Raw genomic sequence first — 16475 nt, 5'->3', positions numbered from 1 at the left:
GTCAAACTGAGTGGCTCGCTGACTACTTTTTTTTTTTTTTTTTTTGCTTTCGCCTTTATTATTTATTATATATAAGTGATGAACAACTGGGCTGGTTGATTGGCAGGGGTGATCAGATCCATCTGATTTTACTGATAATCCAAGTTATTATGTTAGATTGTCCAATAGAACGCCAGTAGCAGTATATTAGAACAAGATGACTGCATCGCTTCTCCATGACTAAAGTCAAAGATAATGCGGCAGTTAATTCATTTCCCGTGGGATAGCTGTGCGGTAACCAGCGGTGTGAACAAAAGATGAATTCTACTGCTGCCATCTCTTCTTGTGCCTCTTAAATACTTCCCACAGGCCAGCAGATGGCAGTATGGTGCAGTGTTTGGATTCTTACACAAGAGAGTGGACTAGGTCTGCAGGAGAAGTCGATCTGGAACTTAAAAATGTAATACAGGGCAGGCTATTCAGTGTATGTTTGTTTATATAGTCTTAGATCTTCATTATCCCACTAAGTAAATTAATCAGTGTGGTACACAGCTTTTCCTTGGTGTCTGTCTGTATGTAGCCTACAGACAGTATATATTACTTGATGTATACTTGTCTATATCCTCTCAAAAGTAGACCAATCACAGCTTATGCCGCTGTGTGCATGACGTCATGATGTCAAACCGAAGTAACTCCGGCCATAAAAGACTGCCAACATTGTTGTTGTAAAGCACTTTTTGTTCGTTGGTTAAAGTTAAGTGGTGTATCCTTTGTGTTAAGGCAGAGAGAGCCAGATCACACACATTTAATCGTAGTGCATGCACTAAGATTTTATCAAGAGCCGAAATATCTGCTTTGTTCAGTCGACAGAAATTGAGAAAAGGATGCGGGTAGAACAAGATTGCGTAGGACTTCCAATATAAATTATTTTCAATTCCTTTTCTTCATCAAGAAGCAATTTGTTTTTATGTTTTATTTGTTGATTAACCCCTTAAGCCGTGTGTGTGTGTGCGTGTGCGTGTGTGTGCTCGTGCTCGTGCTCGCTCCCTCCATTGTTCCTACACATCAATTTTGACTAATGTAGCAGAAGGCCTAGGACAAACTGTGCCCCCCTGTGGTAAACATTGGTATTGAATTTAGTCTGTACTATAGCTAGTTGAAGCTGTGTCAAAAAAGAATGAGACTGAACAGTGAACTACCCCCCCCCCACCAACACACCAAACTCTTCCCCCTTTCTCCTCTGTCTGTCACACTCTCGTCCTCTTCTCTCCATCTCTCTCTCTCTTGCCAGACCTCCCTCACTGTGTGTATGTGGAAGTGGATATGAACCTTTTAGTAACACTTTAGTCTGTCACCTCCTACTGTGTACTACCCTGCCATCTCTCTCTCTCTCTCTCTCTCTCTCTCTCTCTCTCTCTCTCTCTCTCTCTCTCTCTCTCTCTCCCTCTCTCTCTCTCTTCATCACAATCTTCTTGCCACTTTCATAGGGAACTTTCTGTGGAGCAGAGAGAGATTCTTCTATTCTGAGGGCTGATCAATTCAATACGTTTTAAAGACTTTGTTTATTTTAAACAGTAATGTCTATTGTCTTTACATCATTATTATGTGCGGTACCCCTTCAAAATAATTTGCCCCAATGCATATACCGGTACATAGGCCTATAGTACATTCATATACATTTGTTGAGATGTGAATAAGCTCTGTAATACCCTAAATTATAAATTTAAAACAAACAAATAAGAAATTCCATTAAAAAAAGAGAACATAAGTAGGCCTAGTGAAAATAGCTGATCTACAAGCTAGTTTGGGTCGTGGGTTAAACGTCTAAATTCTCTCTTGGGTCTCGAGACTCGAGCTAAAAAGTTTGGGAACCACTGCTGTAATAATTCTTGTGTCTTTCTTTGCTCTTCGCAGCCATGGCAGACCTGTTGGACCTGAGTCTGAGCGACGCGCTGACAGACGGTGCTCCGTCACCGGGACCAGAGGCTCTGGTGCAGAGGGACTTCATCGCTGAGCTGGAGGCAGAGCCCTTTGACGACAAGGTGGGAGAGACCGTGGGGAAAACGGACTACATCCCTCTACTGGACAATGACACAACCACCAGGGCAGGTGAGATGTGTGTGTGTGTGTGTGTGTGTGTGTGTGTGTGTGTGTGTGTGTGTGTGTGTGTGTGTGTGTGTGTGTGTGTGTGTGTGTGTGTGTGTGTGTGTGTGTGTGTGTGTGTGTGTGTGTGTGTGTGTGTGTGTGTGTGTGTGTGTGTGTGTGTGTGTGTGTTAGTCGAACGAGTGACTGAAGGCGTGGGAGAAATGGAGAATAATATAAGAGGACACCTAGACAGGATAGAATAAGGGAGATGAACACCTAGACAGGATAGAATAAGGGAGATGAACAGAAGGTGTGAGAGGGAGTTAAACTGAGTCATCGATCGTAATGAGCTCGACCTTCTATGAGTCAGTTAGTTAATCTCATCAAACCTCCTGCCTGCCGGAAGACTGGTTGTCGAGGAAACGGTAGGGAACAAAGAAAGACGACGAAAAATGGAAGGGAAGTACATTTTGAGAATACAAGATTTTACAAATTTGGAGGGTCGGCAACCTTTTCTGCGTGTCAGATTTGTTTATTGTTATCGGTGTTCCATGATCCAAATTAAATGCAGACCAGAACATGGGACACCAGTGAGTCGGTCCATTGCAGACTCACATCGCAATTTCAGTCTAACTTGCATGTTTTTAGAGGTGTAAATGCATACGGTGTTCAGGCCCTGTTTCCTTTGCTGAGCTCTATTATCTGGCGGTTGCATGAATTAACTTGTACGTTTCACACGGCTCTGAGTGATCGGTTGTCAAATGACTGCAGGAGGGGCAGAGCACGTTCTACATGTGTCATCTTTGAATGACATTAACATTGTGGGAGGATGATGAACCTCAGACCCCACAACTGGTGGGTTTGTCCCATAGAGTATATAAAGGATAGAGACCGAACTGGAGCACTAGCCCCGCCCCCAAGCTATTCATTTCGATGAAGTTGCTCAGTGGCGTTTTGAAGCACCCGGAAGACTGCCGAAAGTACCTCCTCCGGACCTCAAATTTGAGGTCCGGGGTGACGTATGGGTGACGTAGGGAGTGATGGTCCTACGCGTCCGTGCACGGGTCCGCCTGCAGTCCTTCCTCTTACCACTAGGGCCCAGAGCTTCAACGTTGGAGCGCCTCACTGGCCCCTTGGTTTGTCCACACCACTACTAACCACATAAGCCGGTGCTGTGGTTTCTGCAGCTCTGCAAACTGTGTGGAACTCGACAACTCAATCAAAGTCCAGTCAGTATTCAGCCAGTCTATTAGAGCTTAATCCAGTTCATGCCCACCAAATCTGCCCGGCTTGATCAAGAAAGAGAACATGAGTCCATAATTCTATAAGTCCTCAAATCTTGTTATGAAGTCGAACTTGAGATGGTGGGCTGTGTTGACGGCACCAAGCGGAAAGTGTAGATCGTAATAACTAGGGATGGAGCCCAAAAATCGGGTCCATTACAAACTCTGTTCGGCATTTATCGAGACCCGAGTATCAATAAGCGTTTGGCTTGTCGAGCCTGAATCTGGCATCCATCTTGGATTTCCCTCCATTGGTAAATGCGCAACAGCGCCCCTAGCGGCCAGGGTCCTGTTGCGCATTTACAATGGAGGAAAATGCCAGGTTCTGAGACAGAGTGGATCAAACTACGGACCTACGGGGTGTAAGTGCTTGCTGCACACAAACCGGACAAGTGGGGCAGCAGGGATAGCAGCTTAGATTTTGCATTTGTACAAGTTAAGAGTTACTTTGAGGCAGGGATTTTCGCTCGCGACCAGAAATAAGCCATATGGTCGCTTAGACTCGATTCTGAGTGATGACTCTGAGTGATGACGTCAGAATCGAAAAATCCGCTACGAGTGTCTAAATCTTGGGCTAAGACGGACCATTCAAACAGGCTCAGTGCTCCCTGCAGCACAAGGAGATGTACCCCTCCCTTTTCCACATAAAATGACAGCCAAAAGTGAATATACTGCATGTAAGGAAATTGTCGCAAATTAATACTGTACATGAAACAGTGGCTCTCAACAGCCTGTGGATGGTGGTGGATGCATCCTGCTGTTCATAAGATTTTAAGATCCATAACATTTTGAGATGTCCTGATACTGTATCGGTATCGGAAAAGTATCGGATCGGCCCTTATTTGGTCATATCGGCAAATATGCCAGTCTAACCACAGATCCGACACAGGGGTAAGGGGTTGACACTATGGCAGGTAAATAAAATGTTGGGGCATGTGGAGTTTGCTTTTGAGTTGCCCAAACTACAAGTGCACATATGAGTGAGGAGTCTGCTATGAACACAACAAGAGATATATAGCTAGATAATAACTATAAACACTATTCCCAGTCGGTGGACTTCAATCACACACACCTAACACCAGAGGTGTTACCCTAACACCCCACAATGACAACTTTGACCCGCAAGTGAGAAGATCACAGTGGGCAAGTTGAGGCTGTGCATTGATCAGCCCTATACGTTTTCCCTGTACCCTGCAGCAAGTCTCATTTAAGTGTCAAATATACAACAAAACATATTTGCCACCTTTCTGCTGAATGCAGAGAAATATCTTTGTTGCAGTAGGCCTATGTGGCACTGTGCAGTGAGTCCACTTCATCTTATCTCTGAATGCAGAGGAATATCTTTGTTGCAGTAGGCCTATGTGGCACTGTGCAGTGAGTCCACTTCATCTTATCTCTGAATGCAGAGGAATATCTTTGTTGCAGTAGGCCTATGTGGCACTGTGCAGTGAGTCCACTTCATCTTATCTCTGAATGCAGAGGAATATCTTTGTTGCAGTAGGCCTATGTGGCACTATGTGCAGTGAGTCCACTTCATCTTATCTCTGAATGCAGAGGAATATCTTTGTTGCAGTAGGCCTATGTGGCACTGTGAAGTGAGTCCACTTCATCTTATCTCTGAATGCAGAGGAATATCTTTGTTGCACTAGGCCTATGTGGCACTATGTGCAGTGAGTCCACTTCATCTTATCTCTGAATGCAGAGGATGCCACAGAGGTTTTCTTGGTGTGTTATGCTGTTCAACGCTGTCTGAGTTGACCCATTTGTCTCCCCACCATCTGTTGTCCCTGCAAAAGCCTTTGCTTGTTAAACCCCTCCTCAAAATGTCCCATAAACACTGTTTCTACATCGTATTCACAATACGATACGATACAACTTTATTGTCAGCTTGCACTGAAATTCGTTTTCGTCCATGACGTCACCGCTCAAGATACAGACAGTCTTGAACGGATTGGACATGGACTCGGTTCGCAGCTGAGCAGCGCCTCGGAAGTCTATTACTAGTCTCCCGCTTGGTCATTCAGTAATTCGGCAGACAAATCAGAACTGTACATACAATATATTTTGCATTGTGCCATCGACTAAGGTTGCCAACCCCTGACCTAATTAATGGAACAAGAAAGAGGAAAGGAGAAAGTGTGTACTATGTGTTTGTATTTTTGTGTTAGTATAAGCTCATAAGTGCATGCATGCTCGTATGCTTATTGCTTGCACGAATTTGTGCTTGTACTGTACTACCTGCACTACCTGTGGTGCATATGTGGAGAGGTGAATTCCTCTTCTCTACTTAAACAAAACGGTTAAATATTATCCGATCATCCATGTTGTAACGAAATTGTGTAAGTAAACGTATGCTTCAGCGGCATATAATCTCACATAGTGCTCCGCCTCAAATCCTGCCTCATCCTGCCTCTATCATGTTACTCTTATTATTAATTAATGTTGACAGGCCTAGTGAACGGCGCATTTGTCTGCACCTTGGAGATACAGGAAGTTGTCTTGTTTTGTGTTCCCATGGAGTGTCTTGTGGTCAGCTTAGTCATAGTCCAATCATGCTGGGATAAAAGCTATAAAAGCAGCTCATAAACTTTGTGGCACAAATATTTATGACCTCAATAAAGTCTATGAAACTAAATCTGCTATGGCTAATAATCATACATCAACAGATGGATGGACAAGTGTGTCTTGCGTGTGAGTGAGGCCTTAAGCACAGGGTTGTAATTGTGTGTGTGTGTGTGTGTGTGTGTGTGTGTGTGTGTGTGTGTGTGTGTGTGTGTGTGTGTGTGTGTGTGTGTGTGTGTGTGTGTGTGTGTGTGTGTGTGTGTGTGTGTGTGTGTGTGTGTGTGTGTGTGTGTGTGTGTGTGTGTGTGTGTGCGCGCGCGCACGACAATGGGTCATACTCAGACATACACACTCGGTCACTCATTAGAGCAGTGTTTGGCACCGCTCAAAAAGGAACGGGTCCCCACAGTGACTATGTAATGCGTTCCGTAGGTAGGTTAGGGTTAGTTAAATGGGTAAAGTGATTGATTAAAAAATTATTATAATTGATGATAAATTGAAAGCCGAAAGTCGTCGATATATGGTCTGTTGTTGGTGAACTGAGAATGACTCGCCCCAGAAAGACAGGTGTGTTTGTGTGTGTTGGGGGGACGGGGGGACGGGGGGGACGGGGGGACAACTGTCACTGACAGCCGCCTTCAGGACCGTGTATCGGGAAGACAGGCGGCACAGCATTGATCAAATGTGAGACAGACGGTGACGGTGTGCATTACATGTAGTTAGACGAGGACAAACACTGAGGTTTTTATTGTTGCCGCGCTCGTTGTCGGCGACGTGTGGCTGTCAGTGTGTTTGGTGACGGTGTCGCTCATTACTGTCTATTTGTGGTGCATGTGGCTGTGATGGTATTGAGCATGTTGACCAAGCGGAACGTTTTCTATTGTAATTTGTCAGTATTATTTATGAGTCGTGTGTGTGTGTGGGGGGGGGGGGGGGGTGGAGGTGTGGGGGTGTGGATGTGTGTGTGTGTGTGTGTGTGTGTGTGTGTGTGTGTGCGCGTGCGCATACAATGTGTTTATATGTAGGCTAGCCATTAGCTGCGAGTGATAGTAATGTGGCCGTGTGTGCACAGGCACTAGTAATGTGGTTGTATGTGCGTGTGTGCACAGGCACTAGTAATGTGGTTGTATGTGCGTGTGTGCACACACACACAGGCACTAGTTATGTGGTTGTATGTGCGTGTGTGCACAGGCACTAGTAATGTGGTTGTATGTGCGTGTGTGCACACACACACAGGCACTAGTTATGTGGTTGTATGTGCGTGTGTGCACAGGCACTAGTAATGTGGTTGTATGTGCGTGTGTGCACACACACACAGGCACTAGTTATGTGGTTGTATGTGCGTGTGTGCACAGGCACTAGTAATGTGGTTGTATGTGTGTGTGTGCACACACACACAGGCACTAGTAGTAATGTGGTTGTACTGTATGTGCATGTGTGCACAGGCACACTAGTAATGTTGTATGTGCGTGTGTGCACAGGCACTAGTAATGTGGTTGTATGTGTGTGTGTGCGTGCAGTCGTGCACAGGCACTAGTAATGTGGTTGTATGTGTGTGTGAGTGCAGTCGTGCACAGGCACTAGTAATGTGGTTGTATGTGCATGTGTGCACAGGCACTAGTAATGGGGTTGTATGTGCATGTGTGCACAGGCACTAGTAATGTGGTTGTATGTGCATGTGTGCACAGGCACTAGTAATGTGGTTGTATGTGCGTGTGTGCACAGGCACTAGTAATGTGGTTGTATGTGCATGTGTGCACAGGCACTAGTAATGTGGTTGTACAGGTATGTGCGTGTGTGCACAGGCACTAGTAATGTGGTTGTACAGGTATGTGCGTGTGTGCACAGGCACTAGTAATGTGGTTGTATGTGCGTGTGTGCACAGGCACTAGTAATGTGGTTGTATGTGCATGTGTGCACAGGCACTAGTAATGTGGTTGTACAGGTATGTGCGTGTGTGCACAGGCACTAGTAATGTGGTTGTATGTGCGTGTGTGCACAGGCACTAGTAATGTGGTTGTATGTGCGTGTGTGCACAGGCACTAGTAATGTGGTTGTATGTGCATGTGTGCACACACAGGCACTACATTGAAGAGCGGGGAGAAGAAGGCTAAGGGGGCACAAAAGCCTGGTAAGAGATTTCCCACAATTGTCCACATCTGTCCACTAGGGCCACCCGGTCATCCTCATCCACCAATCACAGGCTTTCATTCTTATTTTATTTTATTTTATTTGTCTGTGTTCTCAGCTTCCAATTGACCGCTTTAGTTTGCATCATTGAATCTATATGTGTGTGTGTGTGTGTGTGTGTGTGTGTGTGTGTGTGTGTGTGTGTGTGTGTGTGTGTGTGTGTGTGTGTGTGTGTGTGTGTGTGTGTGTGTGTGTGTGTGTGTGTGTGTGTGTGTGTGCACGCGTGCATATCTTCAGAATTGTCAGAGCAGGGTTTCAATGACGGTTTTGACAGAAAAGTTAGCCGTAACACTTTATTTGCAGCACATGCCTATTATTTTGAATGCATAACAATCTGCTTATTACACGGTGAAAGAGCACTGAGCCGCACCTTTTAAAAGCCGCTGCTATACGGTTGCCTTATGGTCATTTTTCAGACAAGAGGGCCCTCGCTGGTGCTGGACAAAGGTTGATAGTTGATACAGTGTAAAAGAAGAGGAAGTCCCGCACAACAGCTCTGCTCCACAGTGTTTTATTTATCTAAAACCCTGACATATAGTGACGTTTCGGCCATGAATGGCCTTCATCAGTGGTGGGGTCACATGACCACCATAGAGTAGTGTGAATATACCCTTATTTATAATGGCAGCTCTTGAACATACCCTTAAGGTGCGTTCCTACTGCAAGATAAAATATCTTTCTAGTTTCTAGTTGCTTGAATGGCTTCACTCTGGTCGTGCTGGTCAGCATCGGTAAGTGCAAGGCCAACGTTGCCTCACTTTTTTCCCCAACTGGAGCAAAGATACTATACACACAGAACGCTTTGTTTGCGTCGCCTTGTTTCGCACTGTTCTCGTCGCTCGACGCGACGTCATGCCAAAATGGCGTCTTTGTGTTGACTTTGTGTATGTAATCGTGACTCTCAAATTAATATTTGATGTTGTTGTGGGAACGCACATTTTAGAGTGTAAAACTGGACTGTTGTAGTTTCACAATGCAGCTGTGCTCTTGTAAAACCGAACCTTTTGAATGAGTTATCGGACAAAAAGACATTATTCGTCAAACCCAGTCAATGTAGATTGCTGCACAGGCACTAGTAATGTGGTTGTATGTGCATGTGTACACAGGCACTAGTAATGTGGTTGTATGTGCATGTGTACACATGCACTAGTAATGTGGTTGTATGTGCATGTGTACACAGGCACTAGTAATGTGGTTGTATGTGCATGTGTGCACACACAGGCACTACATTGAAGAGCGGGGAGAAGAAGGCTAAGGGGGCACAAAAGCCTGGTAAGAGATTTCCCACAATTGTCCACTAGGGCCACCCGGTCATCCTCATCCACCAATCACAGGCTTTCATTCTTATTTTATTTTATTTGTCAGCTTCCAATTGACCGCTTTAGTTTGCAGAAAGCCCTGCATCATTGAATCTACGTGTGTGTGTGTGTGTGTGTGTGTGTGTGTGTGTGTGTGTGTGTGTGTGTGTGTGTGTGTGTGTGTGTGTGTGTGTGTGTGTGTGTGTGTGTGTGTGTGTGTGTGTGTGTGTGTGTGTGTGTGTGTGTGTGTGTGTGTGTGTGTGTGTGTGTGTGTACACATCTTCAGAATTGTCAGAGCAGGGTTTCAATGAAGGTTTTGACAGAAAAGTCCTCTACTCTAGCTTCTTCTACATTAAGCATCTCTTTAGTCAGACAAATTAGCCGTAACACTTTATTTGCAGCACATGCCTATTATTTATAATGCATAACAATCTGCTTATAACACGGTGAAAGAGCACTGAGCCGCACCTTTTAAAAGCCGCTGCTATACGGTTGCCTTATGGTCATTTTTCAAGACAAGAGGGCCCTCGCTGGTGCTGGACAAAGGTTGATAGTTGATACAGTGTAAAAGAAGAGGAAGTCCCGCACAACAGCTCTGCTCCACAGTGTTTTATTTATTTAAAACACCGACATATAGTGACACAACGTTTCGGCCATGACTGGCCTTCATCAGTGGTGGGGTCACATGACCACCATAGAGTAGTGTGAATATACCGGAATATACCTCTCGTCGCTCGACGCGACGTCATGCCAAAATGGCGTCTTTGCGTTGACTTTGTGTATGTAATCGTGACTCTCAAATTAATATTTGATGTTGTTGTGGGAACGCACCTTTTAGAGTGTAAAACTGTACTGTTGTAGTTTCACAATGCAGCTGTGCTCTTGTAAAACCGAACCTTTTGAATGAGTTATCGGACAAAAATACATTATTCGTCAAACCCAGTCAACGTAGATTGCTTCCCAGTCCGCTAAATTAAATAAGATTTTACTGTAACTCGGTTTGTGTGCCCTGAGCTACGTGTTCATATTGTGAATGTTAAACTGTAAACTGTAAGGCCACTCTAATCGGATTGAAGCAGCTTCAGTTCAGTTCAGTGTACTAATACTGCAGGGAGGGCCAGTAATTAACTGTAGGGAGGAGAAGCTGTGATAATTAATTACATCCTAATGAACAGACCCTCCCTCCTGTCCTCGCTGGGTGTGCCCCCAGTCAAATAGACTGTGAATGGATTCGTTTTAGCGCGTGCAGTCATTACAGTATGTGTGTGCAGTCATACAGTATGTGTAAATCATTCTGTCTGCACTGTATATACATACAGTGCACACGAGACCATAATATGTTTTCTACATTTTATCGTGTTTCAAACTCTTCTACGGATGGATGGTTTAAAACCTTTTCTCATCAATTTACACACGATACTCCACAATGGCAAAGTACAATGTACATAGAACCAATTATTTTCTTTTCTATTGTACCAGTATTTCACAAAATGTGGACAATTTGAAAGGGTCTACTCTAAAACGTGTGTGTGTGTGTGTGTGTGGCTGCGTGCGTGTCGTCTGTGCGTGCGTCCGTGCACAACCCATAGTTCCTCATCTTATGTTCATTATTCCCCTTCCAGTCTTTTCAATTTTTCTTCCATCAACACCCAGTCTCTCTGGTTCTCAGCTCTTCGGGGTACCATGCATGTCAGAGAGGGTTTTGCATGGGGAAGAGATGCATATACTGTTCACAAACTTACAGCATGGTTGGAGACAGTCAGACTAGCATAGCTGTAGCCTGTAGCCACAGTGCTCTTCCTGAACTGAGAGTGAATGGTTGACAGCCCAAACACGCATGGCTCTGGCATGAAGGCTTTGCTAAGCAGAAGGCTTCATACGGTTAGCATGATGATGTTCTCCTGCCAGCCGCTGCTCAGCATGGCGTGGCTGTGTACAGCACGGTCCAGGTGTTGAAGGATGGCAGCAGGGAGGCAAATATCAGTCCTCTCATTCTGTTCAGTGCTGCGTGTCAGCCTTTGTTCCTGGACTGGTGAGACGTATTCTGGACGTGCTGTATCACACAATGTGGGAATGTGGAGTAATGCTGTCATGTTGTTAGATCAGTTGTCTGCCACATGCTGTGCACCTTTTTAAGATGATCAGGTGGGAGTGGGAGTAATGCACTGGAATCGGTTGTCTGTGATCGCTGGCATGGGAACTGCATGGCCATCTGTCCGTCTGGCCGCCTGACTTCCTGTAGCATGCCACAGTTACCGTGGTTACTGTGTGCGTGTGTGCGCGCGTGCGTGTGTGTAACCGTGAGCCAGGACATACAGTAGTGCTACTAGTGCCTCCGCCATACTCCTCCCGTTCAACACCCCCCGCTGACAAGCTCCTGCCCAGCCCGTCACACAGCGACAAAGATCTTCCTCCTCGCCCGGCTTCTCTTTCCCAGAACACAGCCAATTGCGTTCATAATAGCTGCTCGGCCAAGCTGGTTGGATTTGAAACCCGGCGTAGACTATGGTGGTGGACACACTGGACAGACATGTACTGACTGACTATCATATTTTCATATGAAACAAAGCTTCTCTCATACTTCCTGTTTTTCTGCGCAACGAGTCGCCTCGGAAACAAGGAAGTGAGTGTTGATCAAATGGAATGAATTTTCGGGTACTGCAGGGGTTCTCAACCCGTGGGTCGCGACCCATAGGGGGGGGTCGCCAAATTATTTTGGGGGGTCCCCAAATTATTTTCCAACCCCGTTTCCAACGTTGAGAACCCCTGGGGTACTGCATCTATTTTTCGCTTCAAATGTTTTCAAAAACATTCTTGGGAGCAATCTTTAGTTAAATGACATTGTGTTGTTTACAAGGCATAAATAATGTTGGGTACAGCATAAAATCCAAGCAGTATAACAATTTACAATTTGGCATTTAGCAGACGCTCTTAATCCAGAACGATTTACAGTAAGCAAGAACAACACATGGTAATACATCAACCACATAGAAATAGTCATCGAGGATCAAGCTAAGAACCTAACATCTGTCTAACAGTAGAATATCTGTATAATGAAACTGAGTATACATACACTATAGACTGCTATATGTCTACATAATCTGTGCTATACATGTATGTAAATTACATAAGTTACTTACTATGCATACGCCTGTAAGTATCTACTCTACTGTAGTATAACGGTGGAACGCGCTCCTGTAGCGCTAGGTCATCTTTTAGTAGATAAAGCATCTGGCCTCATGCAGATCTGCACCAGTTCCATTCATCAGTGTTGTACACACCCTGCACCCCGGGGACAGAATGCTCCATGTACAAGTAGTAACTGGGTCGCTCAATTGAGAACTTATGGTGTGTGTGTGTGTGTGTGCGTGTGTGCGTGTGTGTGTGTGTGTGTGTGTGTGTGTGTGTGCGCACACGCATGCGTGCTTGTATGTGCGTGTTGAGCTGCTGCATGAATCCTTTGGTGCATGACACTACTGCATGGTAAAGCAATAGTATCGTTTTTAAAATACTTGACCTGCTTCAAGGTGCACTTGATTCACGTCAACACTTGACACTCCAACAACAGCTCTCCCTCTAGATAGACGAGACCAATCAAGAACTTATCACATTGGCAAAGTGGCTCATGTGTTGTAGCATGTTTAACAAGCACTTGACAGTTAAAACCACTGTCGTCCAGGCTATTTTCAGCCAGGGCTGCATGTCACGAAAATGTTTTTGTCACACACGAAAATACCAGATCTTCAAGTTTCGATTGGTTGTGAGCTTGTGGACCTGCTATTATTGCCGCATGACACCATCATATGAGGAAGTATAAAATATGGTACGTGTGTGTGTTGTGTGGCTTTACTAATCTGCTGTCTCCCCTTTCCTCCTTTCCCTCTGTCCTTCCCCTTTCCCCCCCCTCTCTCTCTCTCTCTCTCTCTCTCTCTCTCTCTCTCTCTCTCTCTCTCTCTCTCTCTCTCTCTCTCTCTCTATTGATGTTACCTAATTTGTATATTTTCCATTTTTCTTTGTTTAATTCCTGTCTTCCTTTGTTACTATTCTCCTTCTTTTGGCCTTTCTCATGTCTGTATACTTCTACATTTTCCTCTCCTCTCCTCCACCCTTTTCCTTTTCTCCTCTCCTCCTCCTCCTCTCTTCTCCAATCCCATGCTTCAGAGGACTAGACCCCGCCTACATCGCCATGGCGACTGTCAATCAGCTGTGCTTCAGCTTTTCTGCACCTTTCTTCTTCCCCGTTTCACACACACGCACGAACGAACGCACGCACGCACACACTCACGCTGCACACACACACACGCACAGTCGCACACACACTTGTTGTCACTCTGTTGCTGCAGTTCAGATCTCTAGCTTACAAATGTTACTCAGTTTAGAAACGCTATCTGCATAGCATTATGCTATCTACTGTACGTAAGGATTCAGTTTGTTTTCTATAATAAAAATATAAACTAAATAATAACTTGTATCCTTACCTAGTTTTCTGAGTGCCTGTAGTGCAGTGTGTTATTATTGTATAAAACTAAATCAGTCACAGGATGTATTTATATTGGCCACATGACGTCTCAAACATCCATAAACTTGCCTGCCATATGACGTAATAATTAAATGGTTGTGTCCTCACACTTTAAGGCAAGCACACACACACAATCCCTCTGAAAACACACACACACACACACACACACACACACACACACACACCCACACACACACACACACACACACACACACACACACACTAAAATAATCTGAGAAAAGGGAACTGAAGACAACAATAATATAAACTAAAAAAAGGATGTATTAACAAACATGGGGTATTAACATAAACAGAACCACCAAACACATACAGTAGAGTTTCGAATGATGGTGAAATTCTGTCTAAAACAAGAAGTTATAAGCTGGCAGACACAAAACACTAACACACGTATAACACAAACTAATTCTATAGAAATAGAAGTCACTAGTCTACAGTTGCGACTAAGATGACAGACAGCCCTGCTGAATGGCCCACTAGCCATGTCTGTACTCTTCCCCAGCTGAAGGCCTGTTCAGTTGATTGACCACTAGTGTGTTCACACTGTTCAATCAACTCAGTCTGAAGCTCACAGGGGGGGGGAAGGAGGGCGGTACCTGAGGAGAGAACAGACAAGAAAACACACACACACACGCACACGCGCGCACAACACACACCCACCCCACTACAGGCGTAACAATCCCTCTGTCATCGCCAACCCTGTCTTTTGAGTGTTTCTGAACTCGGCCTGCCATCGCCCGCCACAAGCCTGATCTGTCAACACCCAACCCTGCACACTCACATACAGTCGAGTGTGCAAACCACTCTACAGCACCCGGTAGTACATGTCTGTCAAAACCCTTGTTTTACATTAGGTGTACTTTTTACCACTTGAACACATGTATGAGAGTACAGTAGCTCCCCCGCGTCGACCTGTAACCCACCCTGCTTACCTTCTGTTAATAGTTTAGAAGCTTATATGTACCTTTCTTCAGCTTCTTCACATGCTTGGAGAGTCACACGGGTATTCTGTAGAATGTTAATGTATTGACAATCATTGATTTAAAGAATGTCCCATAGGTTATTAAAACTGATTTTTTGTTGCATTTCACTTTGCGGTGAAAGTGACAGAAGGCCTGGCCCTGGCCAATCAGCAGCAGCTAGAGGCGGGATCAAGGCAGCACTGTGTATGCCTTGATCCCGCCTGTAGCTGCCGCTGATTGGCCAGGCCGTTTTGTGGCCGGGCATCAAGTCTGCCTGAGAGTTCCCAGATGGGAGCAGGAGGGGGGAACCCAGTGTACTCTCTGCTGCCCCATCTGGCGGAGTCAGGTTAAGTTGCCTCTGCTATAAAGCCAATTCACAGCGCCTCAACGACCCAACTGATTTTTTTTAGCCTTCTTTTTCTTCTGTCACAATATAGCAAAACCATTGTCTATACTTTAGCACCGCGTTTAGATGAAATTATACCGGAATGGGACATTGGTTGTAAATCTTTATTTATTTATTTTCATCACATTCCATGTTGATATTGTATATTGTAGTAGCCTACATAATCAAGATTACACCATTTTTGTTCATTTTAACAACTTATCAGTCCTGCTAGATTTGAATTTATACTCCTTGTGTCAAGCTGTGTCACTAGCTTACGCCTAGCTTTGCTCATGGCTTTCAATAGAGAACGCTAGCAGTCCTGGCAAAAGGTTTAAAGGGTAGCTGAACGCTATAGATGTAGAAACTATTAATTTCTAATGTGGCATCTCAATTTTTTTTCAAATTTGTGTTTGTCCCTATTTTCCATACAGTATGGTTGTATTCCAACAGACACAACGCAATAGGTTTTGTACTCTTTGACGCGCACAGATTATTACCAGGTGGAAATAGACTTCCTTCTGTTTGCACATCCATCAAACGTTTCTGTCATAATTAAATGCTACCTATATTAAAGCACATTCTTCCAAAGTCGAGGCCAAATAATATTTTTTCTCAGTGCTTTGCAATAGACTAGTCTCTCCCAGCTGTGTTTCTGTCTGCACCTTGTACTAATAAAGCTGTTTAACACACACTTACCTGGTGTTGGGTTTCTCATTCTGTACTGAACCTGAACTAAATCTCTCCACTAATCTCTAAAAGATGCTTTACTCATGCCCTCTCTCAAGCTTTTCTTTTATAAAAAGAAGAATCATGGCCGGCCGTTCACTTCAGGCATTCTGGCTGAAGCGGCGGGTGAAGGCTGTGGGTTTGTTGTGAAGCCCAGAGAATTCCCTACGTGCGGTGGAGAGTATTTCTGTATTGTTCAGACGGAGGGCTGCTTTCTCTACTTAGCAAATACAATTGTTATTGGCTTTTTGAAAAGGGGAGCAGAGGAACGGCAGAAGTCTTTGCTTTTTTCACAGAAGTAGAATCTGCCTATAATAGAAGAAGAAGATGAGTCTTCCTTCCTGCCATTTCACACTGATGTTATAGCTCACGTTTTCTAGGTATCTACCATTATATAGAGACTAGAGAGTCTTGTGATTCTTCTTCTCCCCCCCCCTTGGGGGAATCTATATGGGGTAGGCTGTC

General features: G+C 44.7%; 1 protein-coding gene across 1 annotated transcript in view; it reads left to right on the top strand.

Moving 5' to 3' along the window:
• The window catches only part of LOC306913025 (uncharacterized protein), a 126038-nt gene that overhangs the window by 34098 nt on the left and 75465 nt on the right, over positions 1-16475 (top strand). The window contains exons 2-4 of the mRNA XM_079489524.1: positions 1894-2088; positions 7990-8040; positions 9321-9371. Coding sequence (XP_079345650.1) covers positions 1896-2088; positions 7990-8040; positions 9321-9371 — 295 coding nt within the window. The 5' untranslated portion in view covers positions 1894-1895. The remainder of the gene's footprint in view (positions 1-1893; positions 2089-7989; positions 8041-9320; positions 9372-16475) is intronic.

The sequence above is a fragment of the Electrona antarctica genome (genome assembly GCF_951216825.1).
Source record: "Electrona antarctica genome assembly, chromosome: 20".
Lineage (NCBI taxonomy): Eukaryota > Metazoa > Chordata > Actinopteri > Myctophiformes > Myctophidae > Electrona > Electrona antarctica.
Note: the sequence above shows the minus strand (reverse complement) of the source record. Positions and strands in the feature narration are given on the sequence as shown.